This window comes from Acinonyx jubatus, chromosome B2, assembly GCF_027475565.1.
Source record: "Acinonyx jubatus isolate Ajub_Pintada_27869175 chromosome B2, VMU_Ajub_asm_v1.0, whole genome shotgun sequence".
Classification (NCBI taxonomy): domain Eukaryota; kingdom Metazoa; phylum Chordata; class Mammalia; order Carnivora; family Felidae; genus Acinonyx; species Acinonyx jubatus.
In genome coordinates this window covers 69,842,976-69,859,942 of record NC_069385.1, presented here as the reverse complement: position 1 = coordinate 69,859,942, position 16,967 = coordinate 69,842,976, and the positions used below count along the sequence as shown (strand labels likewise).

At 35.8% G+C, this 16,967-nt stretch overlaps 1 protein-coding gene across 5 annotated transcripts in view; it reads right to left on the bottom strand.

Annotated features, from left to right (window-relative positions):
- MAP3K7 (mitogen-activated protein kinase kinase kinase 7) overlaps positions 1 to 16,967 on the bottom strand; it is an 80,861-nt gene that overhangs the window by 37,517 nt on the left and 26,377 nt on the right. For all 5 annotated transcript variants that reach the window (XR_008298470.1, XR_008298471.1, XR_001431466.3 and 2 more), the window contains exons 6-10: positions 12,774 to 12,898; positions 6,540 to 6,668; positions 4,632 to 4,762; positions 2,969 to 3,050; positions 541 to 671 (exon numbers count right to left, since the gene is read on the bottom strand). Coding sequence is in view for 2 of the 5 variants with exons in the window: in XM_015081237.3 (XP_014936723.1) it covers positions 541 to 671; positions 2,969 to 3,050; positions 4,632 to 4,762; positions 6,540 to 6,668; positions 12,774 to 12,898 (598 nt within the window). In the remaining 3 variants the exon portion in view is untranslated. The remainder of the gene's footprint in view (positions 1 to 540; positions 672 to 2,968; positions 3,051 to 4,631; positions 4,763 to 6,539; positions 6,669 to 12,773; positions 12,899 to 16,967) is intronic.

Genomic DNA, 16,967 nt, shown 5'->3' with positions numbered 1-16,967 from the left:
GATTCTTAGAGATTCTGTGCTGTTATGAAGGAAAAAGGAGGTTCTAAGGGAGAGCAAGCTACAAACACTGCCTTTAGGAAAGGGCAGTCACTAGAGTTGGAAGTTAAATGCTACGATTATTCTTCAACCTAAATGTATCATGTAAGATGAATAAAATCACTACTTAACATACTTTTAAACGAATAACAGCAAAAACATAATAAATCTGAACAGTATGAAATGACAGACTGAGGACAAACTCCTTTAACTGAGTAGTAGAACCAAGATTAAGCATCTTACATATTTAACCATTAAAGTTAGGGAACATCACAGGGAGGGAGTTGCGCTGTTGGCAAAGGCAGCCATAATCAGAAGACAAAACAATTTGATCGGTAATAAACAGTAGGAGAATCTCATTTTATGTCTCTATTCTTATCTGCTTTAAGAATAAGACTCAGCACTTGTATAATGGAAGACGCCAAATAATTAATTTTAGTTAGCATAAAGTTATGACTACTAGTAAGGTCATCACACAATTTTACTTTTAGTAACAAAACAAACCTGTTGCTTTGCCTGATTTTTCAACAATTTTGATTCTAAGCGTTTAATAGTATCATTTGTTGCAGGAATTTGCTCCATATTAGTGTCACTTTTATTACTGGTATTTGTAGAAGCGATGTCCATGAATGAGCCTAGGAAAGCAGAAACATTTATGACTACAGGTTGGAATAATACAGATGCTTTATTCAATAATATGCAACGTAAATTATTTTCTAAACTAACAAGACATGAATATGAACAAAATAAGACTTTTCAAGTCAATAAAGATATCCAAAAAAATCCATTTTAAATGGAATTTTAAGGATAGCACAGAAAGGGAACCAAAATGCTTATTAGTCTTCTAATAGTACAAGGATGACTTTAAGGTTCTTAGCCTGAGCTGGTAAATCAGAGTGGCTATTAATCAAGATGGTGAAGACGATGGGAGAAGTAAGTTTGAAGGGACTATCAGAAGTTTAATTTGGAAAACATAAGTTTGATTTCCTATCAGGTATCAAGCAAGTAGGTGGATATAGGAGTACAAAGGTCAGGTCTGGGATGGAGCAAAATACCAGCAAATAGATGGTATATAAAACCACGATACTGGATGAGATCATGAAGGAGATGAGTGTAGAGAAATAAGCGAAAGGCTCAATGACTGAGCCCTAGGAATACTGACATGTGTAGGTTAGGAAGATAAAAAAATAACCAGCCTAGGAAACCATCAGAAAAAGTGGCCAGAGATGGAAGATGAAATCCAGGCTACTATGGTATCCTGATGATCAACTGAAGAACATGCTATAGAAGGAGAGAGTAATGAACTGTGTCAAATGTTACTGAAAGTCAAAAAAGAAGAGAACTAAAAATCATTCATTTCGATTTAGTTATGTGGAGACAACTGGTGACCTTGACAAGAGCAATTCTGGAGTAGCGGTATAATAAAAGCCTGAATGGACTGGGCACAGGAAAGAATGGGAAGAGGTAACAGAATGTAAGTACAGACTATACATGACTTGGGAATGATTCCAGTAGAAAGACTAACACTGATGAGGCAAGAGACTGAGGGAAGAACAACTGGGAAGAGCAGATGGGATACAGTGCACAAGCAGACACGCCTGCCTTTGGTGAGAGCATGGAGAGCTTAGCCATTTTAACAGAAGAGAATGAAGAGCAGAAGGGCCCAGATACAGGTAGGTGGGCAGATGTAGTGGGGCAGCTTCTGGAAGCTATCTTTTCTGATTACTCCAATTTTCTCAAAGAAATAACAAACGGGATCAGCTGAAAGTGTGTAATGAAGAGATGTTTGAAGTTTGAGGAGAGAGGCTAAAGTATACAATTAAGTCATCTAAGAGAGAGGAGATAGACTAAAATATGGCACAACTATCCAACGTCATTAAATCACTAAGGCATTTGAAGACCTTAAACATGAGTTGTCTCCAGACACATTCAGCTGCACTGCTATAGACAAGGGGAAACTGAGTGTCAGATTTAACAAATTAAGTTTAGCCAAACAAGCTTAAGATAAGAAATTATAATAACCAGCTGGAATTAAGTGAAGGGAGGATGAAGGAAGGACCCTAGAGAACTGTGGCTCAGTAAACAGAAGAATCAAAGGACTGAAGGTCACAGCACTTAAACAGAGAGAGGGTTTGGAAGCAGTGGTAGAAACACATGATGGAATTTTAGAGAAGTGCATTTAAGAATTCAGTGCAACTCAAAAGATTTTCGGTAAAAATGGAATTTGGGAACTATTAAACCAGATTAAAATAAATGTAATTATTTAGATCAGTAAAAATATTTGTCGGTAAAAATACAATTTTAAGTACAGGATAAATATTGTATATATACACACACAAGCCCTTTTGTTTTAATTAAATTAACAATGAATGCTTAAAATGCCATATAATTTGAGAGGCACAATTTTTCTAAGAGATTATTTCTATGGTCTTTTTTGATGATCACGAACTTCAATCCCACTACTACTTGATATTTAGAAAAGTAAGGAACTTTGAACTAAAAATAAGAGTTCTTAAATAAGAGTTTCTATAGACTCTTCTACAAAGACCAAAAAGTAGGGTGTTCATGATGAAGAAATACGTTGTCTTTTATATTTACAATAATTTCTAATATTCTTTGATGTAGCAGTGTCTGTGTAAAAACGATTTTTATTTTTCAAATAAAGAATGACATTCCCAGCAATACAATATCCCATCTTTTTATATATAACTATGCAAGAATTCTAAGACTTGGAAGCAAGTCTTTAGTAACTCTTTAATCTCGGTACCTTCATGAAGAATGATGCACCAGGAAACTCAAATTGCAGTCAATCATATGAAATGAAGAAATTAAAATGCAAATAGAGACATCATTCATTGCCTCTTGATTATAATTTCATGGGAACAGAGACACAAAAAAATTAGGTTATTACTCTTCCAATCTATCCATTTACCTGTACTGGTGGCAGAATTGCTCTGTCCTTCATCTGAGTACTGACAAGGATACTGTAATGGCTCATCTGCTCCTGGAAAGTACTATGTATGAAAAAGTAAATTACAATTTAAAATTTCTTTAATACAAATTAAATCCTGTAAGAATTAACTTGGAGAGTACACATTAATTATTTCTTTGTTCTGGGATTTGAAAGTAGGAAAGTGCTGCCTTATTTTCTGTAAGGCATACACTGAATTTACAGATACTTAAACTCAGCATGTTCCTTAAGTTTTTGATTTTACAAAGATGATGATAATGTGCTACTCTTTTGAATTTCCACTATGATCAATGCCATATATCTACTTAAGTATCTATTTTACATAGAGCCTAGATAGTTTTGAAGAAAACAGCATACATTTCTGTAAAGGAACACAGGAAATAGTATGACTCCTCACAATGATATAAAACGTACTTGTGTTCTCATAGTAGTGATATAAACTTCCGAACTGCTGAAATTATTGTTTGTCTGGCAACTGAGACTGTTATGTCATATAATAATTGTTAGAACTAATATTTTGAATACCAGAGATAGATTATGGCTGTTTCTCTATAAACTGGAGATGTAATATTGGAAATTTTTGCTGGATAAATATTAGAACTTAGGGGAAAAAAGGAAGGTCTTCTTTTCAAATCAGACAAAGCAAATATAAGTACAATTATAATTTGAACAATTTATGTATACCAATGTTTTCAAGTATCTGACTATGGCGACTAAGTTGTTTTATTATGACCATATCTTTAGGGCCTGATGTATAGCTGGTATCCACACATGATGGGAAGTTTTAATCAGAGTAGTTCATGCTTGGTTTCAATAGAATAAACAGATCTTTGGCCATTTAGGAAGTATATATTTAAGGAGTTTGAAGGGTTCTTCTAGTGAGCAAATTGTTCTGAAATTCAGGGACTTTTCATAAGTATGTGAACTTTTAAAAGTCAAAGTAGCGCTTGGTAGATTTTGCTAGGGCACCAAAAACCAGAGTCCTAAAATTATTCAAATAATTCTAAAAGTGTTTGTTTATAGACTAAGACATTTTGATGATCATTTAACAGGGTTCTTCTAAATTTAAAAATTCCATAAATCCTAGAAGTTTAACTTTTTAATGGCAAATGAAAAGCTAAAAATATGCAATGAAAAACCAGAAGGTAAAAATCATTTAAATAAAGGTGTCTGGGAATGCAACCATTCTATTGCCCTGCAGATAAATGATTGTTTGAAGAAGATCTGCACTCAAGAAAATTTAAAATTTAGTTTGGCAAGTATTAGAGTCAGAAGATACCTAAGTCCTGTAAAGACATTTAATTCAGCTTCTCTCACATTACAGATGAGGCAACAGGCCCCCCAAACAAACACATTTGTCCACTAAGTTATACAGGAGGAAAAACCAAGTCCAGAAACCTAGTCTAGCTATCTTTCCAGTATAAAGAACTAGACTTTTTTTCTTTTCCAAAATAACATTTCTTCCTTTGATTATAGGAGTGATAAGTACCCATTCTAACTTGGACAATACAGAAAAGTATAAAGCAGAAAAAAGCAATAATGTCTCTTTACTTCAAAATCCCATTCAAACTCAGTATATATCAAATTCCCCTAAATCCAAAGCCCCTCAAGAGAAGGATTATACCCGCATCAAGTGAGTCATTATTTTCACAATCTCCTCCATTGAAGGGCGCTGAGAAGGATCTTTAGACCAACAACGAGTCATCAGGCTCTCAATGGGCTTAGGTAAATTTTTGATCAGTGGTGGTCGAGTACCTATAATTGAAAATTAGAGGGGGGGGGGGGAAAGAATGTATTTACCCAAAGAATGGTGTAAGCTTTTTATATGTATTTCCAATACAGTAGTTATTTTATAGTTCTTGTAATTTAAGATTTATTTTGGAATAATAAAAGTACATTTTTTTTGGTCTATTAGGTTAACATATTTTCATAAAGGGGAAGCTATACTTTTTGCAAAGTTAAATTAAAATTTTTATATGCATTATGGTTAAGAGTGAGACTGAGAAATAGTATTTCATTTGTTCTAATATTGTTCTTTTAACAAATAATAATGGCTTAGTGTTTTGAGAAAATAAAATGGTGGCTTGAGGTAATCTTCCTTGAACTGTATTTTCAGATTTACTGTAAAAATTTCAAATGTGTTTGAAAAATCTTCCATAGCAGAAAAGTCACATCACTGTGGTATCATACTCACTGACCTCCAAATGACTCTTTTGTTGGTGGCAGACATTTTTTGGCTGCTGTGAGTCTGTCATTTCACAAGCTGAAAACTATCAACTTTTACGTAATTACCAAGACTGTAATATTATTAGTGAGGTCCCTATCTTAAAGAAAGCCTCAAATATAATGAAATTTTTGTAATTTCACCAACTAACAAGTTAGTCTTTATTCCTTACTTCACTGTCAATTATTTACTGACAACTGACAGAGAGAACATGAAACACTGTCTTGTCAGTGCTCTAGTACTCTCTACAATGACATTAAAGGTAGTAAAATGAAAGGTAGTACAGGAAACTGGTAAAAACACTTAAGATTACTCAGATGATGGCACTGTTTGACAAGTCTATTAATGACCTAATTAGGCAGATATTTGTATGATTTGTGGAATAGTGTATTAAAATGCCAATAAAACTAAAATGCCATAATCAGAATGATTACAGCCAAATGATAAATTAGAGAGTGATGTAAAAATTAGGAAGGTTAAACAAGGTTTCCCTTCATGAAGAGTTTATTTTTCCAAATAAAATGTGAAGTAACTAGATTATGAAGAACATGTATTTTAACATCATAAGTGGTTAGAAACATAACTACAGGTCTAAAAGGAGCGGGAGGGATGCAAAGAAAGAGTTCATATATCAATATAATTTAAAAATATGGGCACCGAGAGTCACAAAGATCTGGATATGAATCCCAGCAATACCACTTACTAATCTAGTGACCTTGGGCAACTTCCTTTTCCTGTTTAGGTCTCAGTTTCCTAACCTATAAAACTGTAAAATGAGGAATAGTACTCCCTTCATAAGGATGGATGAGGAGATAAAAAGAAAGAGTATGTGAGGAACTCTGTTTTGTCTTTACGAATAGCTTAAGTAACAACTCTTATTATTATTCTTTGCTTCCTCAAGAGAAAAGGTTATACCTCCCTCAATTACCTTGATCATGAGAAGAGATTTTACTTATTTATTTAATTTTTAAATTTTATTTTCTCCACAGAGTCCAACCCAATGCTTTTCTATCCCCTGGAGAAAGCCATCCTAGGTAGCTGGCTCTGGCTGTACTGATGGCCTTTCCCAAATCAGCAGAATCAGCAGACCTCCTCAGCCTTGTTCTAAGGATAGGACCAGTCTCAGCACTGCCCTGACTGATTTGGGGGGTGTGGGGAGGAGTGCAGGAGACTGATGGCAGCAAAGTATTCTGGCAACAAAGAACTGGACGTTTTAATGTTAGGGATAAATGATTTTCTTTGAGGTAGACACAATTTTCCAGACAGAAAATATGCAAAATAATTAAAGAAAAATTTCTTTTTACGAACCATTATGAACAGCCCACATGATACGGAAAGCTGGGCCACCAATCTCATCAAAGGGTTTCCGACGTGTTATTACTTCCCAAAGGATAATGCCCCAGCTGAAGACGTCACATTTTTCACTGTAATTGCTACCTAGAAAAAAAGGTGGTATAATTTCAAGACTTTTTTCCACATGACTTACAGAAACAACTGTTTTCATAAATTTTAAGAGTGAGCACTGGGTACAGGAGGATGCTGCATGTAGAGCTGAGAAATTACTCTTTGTGAAATACCTTAAGTCTCTGCAACAAATATATTTATTTAATGAATTGAGTGTTAATGCACTAAAAAAAAATCACCTTAGAAAGTTGGTCATTTTTCTACCTTTTCATTCAGAGGCATAGGACCTTTCTTCTATTTATTTAGACTTATACTTTCCCTGGGACACAGTATGAGACATTTGTACATTACTTTCTGTAATTTTTTAATCTTAAATTTTCTTCTCCCATTCATTCTTTTGATGGATAGAACTACCCTACTAGCAAAGCAGAAGAAATTTCTAATTTAGTGATAAGATTTTCTTTTCAATATCTGGCAAGATAAAATTTAATTTGCAAACTTAAAAGTTGTAAGCAGTGAAAATTATGCATAACAAATTTATAGTAAGCAAATTACGCTGCCAAATTTGTAGGATCACTAAATTGGTGGGTGAATCAGCACAATAAACAGCCAAAACCCACAAAAAACCCACTGTAACAACGAACAATTATTATAGTGATAGCTACACATGTACTTAGCATGTGCATTACACATGCAACTAAGCTGCACACTGTAAGCATTAAAATGAGATTACAGTCGGACTTGGGCTACAGGTGCTGACATCTTTCAGAAATGAAGAAGTCTAGCTTAACAGTATGAGCTTTGTTACTCTAAATATTAAAAATAACTTTTATTTCTGGGCTTTTTTGAATAAACAAATCTTTTTGCTTTCCATACTATAGTAATACTATGTTACTTTAACACACAAAAAAGTATTTTAAATAGTTTTAAAACAATGTATTCTGTATATGAACTTAAAAACAGGAGGCATTATTTAATTTTGTATAATTTAACATTTGCTGGTCCATTCACTTTTTGATTGAATTTTAGGGCAAAATGGGTCCACTCAAGTGACCATGTGCACAGCAAATTTCTCTTTCCCTCAAGTGGCTATAAACAAAGAAACAAAAATCTTTAAATTCATCAAAAATAAAAGAAATAAGACATAAGCAGAACCTGACTGATTACTAAACATATCTAAATTTTATGGACAGTCTTACTTCCTAATATACAAATCACACATCTTCAGTTCAACTTTACTCATTTAACAGATAGCTTGATGTTTTCATACAGAGACCTATCATGAATTTATAGACCATTCTTTTAGAACTTGCGTGAAATATGGAGATGTAAAAGAAAGCGAACAGGGGTGCCTGGGTGGCTCAGTCAGTTAGGCGTCTGACTCTTGATTTCGACTCAGGTCATGATCTCACGTTTCTTGAGATTGGGCCCTGCGTCCAGCTCAGTGCTGACAGCACTGGAGCTTGCTTGGGATACTCTCTCTCCCTCTCTGTCCCTCCCCCCACCTGTTCTTTCTCTCAAATAAACTTAAAAAAAGAAACTAAACATAAGATTTTTCTTTACTTGTCTTTCTTAGTTATCATATTTCTGCCAAATTACTTGTATTCCAAAGGCATGCTCATTTCAACTTTAGATGTCAATTTTTAATTGCTAGGAAACCAATACAAAAGTACAGTTGAGTCTTACTATTCCTCGTATTTATGTTCTATAAAGTTTCTGCAAAGACTGAAATTAGTGAATGCTGAATCATTTGCTCATAGGGGCAATCAGAGTTGGGTTCCTGTGAGGCTCTTAATGTCAACTGGTCAAAACATGGAAGTCTAGAAAACCTCCAAAAGCATGGAGGTTAAAGAACACCCTACTAAAGAATGAATGGGTCAACCAGGCAATTAGAGAATAAATTTAAAAAAATATGGAAACAAAAATGAAAATACAATAATCCAAATGCTTTGGGATGCAGCGAAGGCAGTCCTGAGAGGAAAATACATTGCAATCCAGGCCTATCTCAAGAAACAAGAAAAATCCCAAATACAAAATCTAACAGCACACCTAAAGGAAATAGAAGCAGAGGAGCAAAGACACCCCAAACCCAGCAGAAGAAGAGAAATAATAAAGATCAGAGCAGAAATAAACAATATAGAATCTAAAAAAACTGTAGAGCAGATCAATGAAACCAAGAGTTGGTTTTTTGAAAAAAATAAACAAAATTGGTAAACCTCTAGCCAGGCTTCTCAAAAAGAAAAGGGAGATGACCCAAATAGATAAAATCATGAACGAAAATGGAATTATTACAACCAATCTCTCAGAAATACAAGCAATTATCAGGGAATACTATGAACAATTATATGCCAACAAACTGGACAACCTGGAAAAAAAAGACAAATTCCTAAACACCCACACACTTCCAAAACTCAAACAGGAGGAAACAGAAAGCTCGAACAGACCCATAACCAGCGAAGAAATTGAATCAGTTATCAAAAATCTCCCAACAAATCAGAGTCCAGGACCAGATGGCTTCCCTGGGGAATTCTACCAGACATTTAAAGCAGAGATAATACCTATCCTTCTCAAGCTATTCCAAAAAATAGAAAGGGAAGGAAAACTTCCAGACTCATTCTAGGAAGCCAGTATTACTTTGAATCCTAAACCAGACAGAGACCCAGTAAAAAAAGAGAACTACAGGCCAATATCCCTGATGAATATGGATGCAAAAATTCTCAATAAGATACTAGCAAATCAAATTCAACAGCTTATAAAAAGAATTATTCACCATGATCAAGTGGGATTCATTCCTGGGATGCAGGGCTGGTTCAACATTCGCAAGTCAATCAACGTGATACATCACATTAATAAAAGAAAAGATAAGAACCATATGATCCTCTCAACTGATGCAGAAAAAGCATTTGACAAAATTAAGCATCCTTTCTTAATAAAAAACCTCGAGAAAGTCGGGATACAAGGAACATACTTAAACATCATAAAAGCCATTTATGAAAAGCCCACAGCTAATATCATCCTCAATGGGGAAAAACTGAGAGCTTTCTCCCTGAGATCAGGAACATGACAGGGATGTCCACTCTGACCGCTGTTGTTTAACATAGTTTTGGAAGTGCTAGCATCAGCAATCAGACAACAAAAGGAAATCAAAGGCATCAAAATTGGCAATGATGAAGTCAAGCTTTCACTTTTTGCAGATGACATGATATATACATGGAAAATCCAATAGACTCCACCAAAAGTCTGCTAGAACTGATACATGAATTCAGCAAAGTTGCAGGATACAAAATCAATGTACAGAAATCAGTTGCATTCTTACACACTAACAATGAAGCAACAGAAAGACAAATAAAGAAACTGATCCCATTCACAATTGCACCAAGAAGCATAAAATACCTAGGAATAAATCTAACCAAAGATGTAAAAGATCTGTATGCTGAAAACTATAGAAAGCTTATGAAGGAAATTGAAGAAGACATAGAGAAATGGAAAAACATTCCGTGCTCATGGGTTGGAAGAATATTGTTAAAATGTCAATACTACCCAAAGCTATCTACACATTCAATGCAATCCCAACCCAAATTTCACCAGCATTCTTCTCGAAGCTAGAACAAGCAATCCTAAAATTCATATGGAACCACAAAAGGCCCCAAATAGCCAAAGTAATTTTGAAGAAGACGACCAAAGCAGGAGGCATCACAATCCCAGACTTCAGCCTCTACTACAAAGCTGTAATCATCAAGACAGCATGGTATTGGCACAAAAACAGACAGACCAATGGAATAGAATAGAAACCCCAGAACTAGACCCACAAAAGTATGGCCACCTAATCTTGTACAAAGCAGGAAAGAATATCCAATAGAAAAAAGACAGTCTCTTTAACAAATGGTGCTGGGAGAACTGGACAGCAACATGCAAAAGAATGAAACTAGACCACTTTCTTATACCATTCACAAAAATAAACTCAAAATGGATAAAGGACCTGAATGTGAGACAGGAAACCATCAAAACACTAGAGGAGAAAGCAGGAAAAGACCTCTCTGACCTCAGTCGCAGCAATTTCTTACTTGACACATCCCCAAAGGCAAGGGAATTAAAAGCAAAAATGAACTATTGGGACCTCATGAAGATAAAAAGCTTCTGCACAGCAAAGGAAACAACCAACAGAATGGAAAAAAATATTTGCAAATGACATATCGGACAAAGGGCTAGTATCCAAAATCTATAAAGAGCTCACCAAACTCCACACCCGAAAAACAAATAATCCAGTGAAGAAATGGGCAGAAAACATGAATAGACACTTCTCTAAAGAAGACATCCAGATGGCCAACAGGCACATGAAAAGATGCTCAACGTCGCTCCTCATCAGGGAAATACAAATCAAAACCACACTCAGATATCACCTCTCGCCAGTCAGAGTGGCCAAAATGAACAAATCAGGAGACTATAGATGCTGGAGAGGACATGGAGAAACAGGAACCCTCTTGCACTGTTGGCGGGAATGCAAACTGGTGCAGCCACTCTGGAAAACAGTGTGGAGGTTCCTCAAAAAATTAAAAATAGACCTACCCTATGACCCAGCAGTAGCACTGCTAGGAATTTACCCAAGGGATACAGGAGTGCTGATGCATAGGGGCACTTGTACGCCAATGTTTATAGCAGCACTCTCAACAATAGCCAAATTATGGAACGAACCTAAATGTCCATCAACTGATGAATGGATAAAGAAATTGTGGTTTATATACACAATGGAGTACTACATGGCAATGAGAAAGAATGAAATATGGCCCTTTGTAGCAACATGGATGGAACTGGAGAGTGTTATGCTAAGTGAAATAACTCAGAGAGAGAAAGACAGATACCATATGCTTTCACTCTTACGTGGATCCTGAGAAACTTAACAGAAACCCATGGGGGAGGGGAAGGCAAAAAAAAAAGAGGTTAGAGTGGGAGAGAGCCAAAGCATAAGAGACTCTTAAAAACTGAGAACTGAGGGTTGATGGGAGTGGGAGGGAGGGGAGGGTAGGTGATGGGCATTGAAGAGGGCATCTTTTGGGATGAGCACTGGGTGTTGTATGGAAACTAACCTGACAGTAAATTTCATATATTAAAAAAAAACCAAAAAACAAAAAAAAACCCATAACCTTGTTTTATGTGTGTTTCTGTTTAAAACACCTTATTTAATATATATTGTGGATTCTTAATATTGAACTCATGGAACTGCACTATAAATCATACCTGAATAAAGATTAGCTAGCATGCATTTTTCTCTCTGTAAGACATACCAGTCTTGTTATACTTAGGAACACTAGAACACTTCAATGCTGCTCTTGGAGGCCATCTTAAACAGTAAAATCACCAACAAAAAGCACATAAAGAACGAAAAAAATGTGGTACTATGTAGATCATAAAAACAACACAGCATGAGAGCTGAAATACGAAGGTGGTGTGCTGTCTCGTTCCTTAGCCGGGAACGTGTGTTGGATGACTCACAATTTTTCCCTCCTCCATACATGACCACAAATAACCATGAAAGTACCATGAATACTGATTTTAGGGTTACAAATAGGTGATTTTTACAGTTGCAATAGGTAGAATATGAAAATGAGGATTGAACATATACTTGAATTTGCATAGAATGTTGCTAGACAATATAAATCTTACTATGATCTAGGACTGTATTTGTTTACTACCTTCTTAGACTTTAGTACAGCTAACCCATGAATACTGGATTTATACACACATTTTTTTTTGTTGACAAATACAGTTTAACACCATAAATGTGTTTTCCTTATTATCTTAATAACATTTTCTTTTCTCAGCTTTATTGTAAAAGTACAGTATGTAATACATATATAAAATATGTGTTAATCAAATGTTTATGTTATTACTAAGGCTTCTGGTCAATAGTAGACTTTCAGTAGTTAAGTTTGGGGGAGTCAAAAGTTACACGTGGATTTTCAACTGCATGGGGCAGTGGTGCCATTAACCTCTGCATTGTTCAAGGGTTAACTGTATACTTTATGATATGTACTATGCAGGAGTAAAACCATGGAAACAGGGTAAAGCCATAAACACATGCTGGATGTATATGGAGTAAGAAGGAAGATTATCAGTCACAACATGCTTTTGTCATTTTACCTTCAAAAACTTCAGGTGCCATCCAAGCAGCACTGCCCTTGTTATTGGTCATGTGTGTCTGAATGTCACAGGCTGTACCAAAGTCACAGATTTTTAAAACTGTCCCCCCTGCAACCAGCAACAAGCTGTTTACAAAAAAACAAAAACAAAGGTTATTAGACCAATACCTGATTCCTACAAAAAAAGAAGAGACATTTGTGGCAACAGAAAGTGTTAAGCAAAATGTCACTATTCAACTTCTGTCAAATGCTTCCTGGTCACTCTAACAGCTTAACAGTTCAGAGGAATATTAGCAAAGATTAACTGACCTTAACCTAGTTCTCTTAGGGAGACTGCTAGACCCACATTTTGATGTCTCCATCTCTATCTCCATGATCTTTCCTGACTATATGTCTCTCTGGGCCAAAATTAAACGTGGGGTTTTAAAAAGTTCTAGGTCAACGTTATGGTGTCCTGAAATGAAAGTGGATAGATTTCAATACCTTCATAAATCACTTGCACCCTAAACTTAATCTACCCTTGCAGTGTTTTTCAAGCTGCAGGCAGAAACCTAGTCTTAAAATATAGATCATAAAATCTAGCCCAAAGATCTGGAAACCTAGGTCACAAAATTGATTCAGTAGACTATGACAGCATTTTAAAAAATAGAATAGAAAATACCAAAGTGTGTCACAAACAGATTAAATACTGTTTCATGTATGTTGTTTCAGTTTTATACACATTAATATGTACACAATAGACTATGAAGTATGTCTTACCATGGATCATGGTCCAAACGTTTACAGACTTGTTATTAATCTTATGGCAAACAGATATGAATCTTTAGTTTAGCCTAATGTATCCAGACTGGTTAACTGTTCACTGACCCTATTTCCTTTCCCTCCTGGGCAAAAAGATTAGATTTTTTAGATTTCTGAGCAGTTAGATGGGGCTGTTCGTCCATTCCAGCCAATGGATTGTGGGTAGAAGTTATGTACTTCACTTTCAAGCCTGGCCATAAAAATCTCCCACAGACAAATTTACTCCTTCTTCTTTCCTCGTATGCCACTGCATGCAGAGGATTTTGAATTACAAGACAGAAGAAGCCTGGGATTCTGAGCCACCAATGTGAAAAACTCACTAATCAGAAACACTCATTTTGGACTTCATACGAGTGAAGAAAAAAAAATATTTTGTAAAGCCATAAGATTTCAGAGCTTATCTATTATAACAGTGCCACTCTAACCAATATGAGAAAATGGTACAGAAGTGGGTGGTGGTGTAACAAAAATCTAATATACTGTATTTGATATTAGCTTAGTAGTAGGCACAAGAAAGCTAAAATTGGAGGCTGGAAAAATCCATGTAATGACATGGCAAAACATTTGGTAAAATCTGTCTCCTATGATAATTTGTGGTCCTGAAGGACTACAAAAGCTGACTGCTTCTAGATTCCAAACAGAAGGAAGTAAGACTGACAAAGGTCCACGAAGACTCAGAACTGCAGCAAAAAACACATTAAAAGAGAGTACTTCCCACCGAAACTTAACGGCTTCAGGGTGCCACTATTCAGTTGAGAAAATGCGATGTGGCCAGAAATCAAATAAACCAGGTTCAAGATTTTGCCTAACAAAAAATTCTGGTAATAGTTATAGGCACATGAAACTGACTGGAACCAGAGATCACAAACCTACTTTTGAAGAAATTAATATTGCCAAAGGAGCAAGTTTCTAATTAAAAGTTTGATTGTTTTGAGTCTTAACAACAATCCTCAGGACCCCAGATCTACATAAGCAGGATGTAGGTTATATAAACTGTAGGGCTTCTGAGGACAGTCTATGCCAAAACCCACGTCTGACGTGGTATGAAAATGCACAAGGAGTCTAGATAAGGGTGAAAGTTGGAGTCATGAGCAATGGATAAGGGAGTTCCTTTCCAAGGGCAAAATCAAGGTCAGATCAAGACCACGCTCACAAATCCAGGGCAGAGGGACCAGATAATGCAGGACTTCATTCCTACACACCAGTAACTGCTATATGCCTCCATGCTTCTTTTCCCAGTGGAAATTTTACTGATTGTCCTGTCTTTCTGCCATTATGTATTGTGTGAGTTGGGAGAAAGAGGTGAAGAGGTGACAGATAAACTTGTCCTTTTAATTGCTTTCCAAATGAATTAAACGGGCCACACCCAGACCAGTTGGAGAGCACGGTATCTCATCCTGAGACCCTGGATGGTGAACTAGATGGTGACTGGAAGAGCCTTTGGGATGTTTAACTGGCAAAGAACAGTAAGTGGTTCTAACCTGTGGTTAGAGCAATAAATAAATACTTTGGGGGACCGGGACTGGCCGATTTCTCATAAAAGCCACCCCCAACTTCCTCTGGGGCACACAACACTTTTCTGAACTTCTAGATGTAGCTAAGACTGAGTTGTGGCCACTGATATGTGGGTAGAGGGAGGGTTACTTCTAGGTGTGGCCCAAAAAATCTCTCACATGATCTCCATTCTCTTTATCTGCTGGCTGAATGCCTACGTTCCCAAAGTCCTGGAGGATAGCAGAAATACAAGATGGAGGGAGCCTAACTGGGTCCTTGAATGACTACATGGAAGACCATCTGCCAAAGAACACCTGTTTTGGATTTTACATGCACAAAAAATACATTTCTACTATGATAAGCCCAGTATGAGCTACAGCAGCTGGTGTTAAAATAGCTAATATTCTCAGCTATTAAGATTCCAAAGACCCTGATACTCAGAGTCTTAAGCTTCTTATATCCCAATGTAACTTGTTAGTCCTATAAGAACTGAAATATATAAAGCATTCTGGAAGTGTAAAAAGACAATTTTTATTAGTTTGTTATTAAAGAGTTAATTAAACATTTAAAAATAAATGTGTGAGACACTCTCTAATATCCTTACCTAAAAGACTTATAGTCATGTTGGTTAATCTGTAAACAAGTAGAAATAATTCTTTATTTTGAATCCCCTTCTTACACTCAAAAAGGTATTTTTGTTTTATATGGCCAACATTTATCTTAATGTATGTTTACTCATTTTGTTTCACCATTCCTTCTTGAACCTTATACTTGTCTACGTAATCATTTTCTTTCTTTCCCAAATACCTTCAATTAAGGTCCATGTATTGTAAATTCTCTCAGGTTTTCTATCAAAATGTCTTTAACTTGCACCTTTCTCCTTAAAAATAATTTAGGGCAGGTACACAATTCTGCGTAGGTAACTATTTTTTCTCAGCTCTGTGAAGTTATGATTCTAGTTTTCTAGCTTTCATTAATGGTATTGGAAACTATACTTCAGTCTACCTGACAATCCTTTGTAGGTAATCTCTTTTCTGATTAGCTGATTTAAAAATCTCCCCTTTGTTTTTGTTGTTCTGTAGCCCCCTTAAGGTGTGTCACAGAGTAGACTCCTTTTCATTTATCCTATTTACAATTCATAACTTTGTCCAGAAAATTCTTGGCCAATACCTTTTAAATTATAATCTCTTCCCATCCTATTTTCTTCACTGGAGTTCTATGTTGTTAGTCTTTTCCTTTTTCCTATGTTCCTTAACCTATCATTTTTCTCATCTATTTGTGTTGCATTCTGGGTAACTGTAGATATCTTACAGCTTACTGATTTTCTTGTCACCTATTCCAGATCTATTGAAATTTTTTAATTATTCCTAAATGTTGTGTTTAGTTCTTTTGGTCATTTTGAATAGTTTTTACTCCTTGAACATTTTAATTCCTTTTTTTAAATTAGCATACTTATTTTATATTCCATATTGATAATTTCAAATATTTGGAGTCTTAATATTTGAGGGCTTAATTCTGTTCTATGTTATTTCTACTGACATTCACTCATGGTAACCTAAATGCTTACGGGTGCGGTAATTTTTTTTTTTTTTTTTTTGAGAGAGAGGGGGAGAGAGAGAGAGAGAGGGCATAGCACGCGTGAGCATAAGCAGAGGAGGAGCAGAGGTAGAGGAAGAAAAAGAATCTTAAGCAGGTTCCAAGTTCAGCATGGAGCCCGACACAAGGTTTAATCCCACAACCTGGGGATCATGGCCTGAGCCGAAATCAAGAATCGGACGCTCAACCAAGTCCAGCAGGCGCCCCACAGGTGTCGTAATCTTTATTGTGGCTTTATGATTTGATCAATTTTAATCTGCAATAATTAACAGTCTGGACTGAAAGAATAAGACTTTAAAATGGA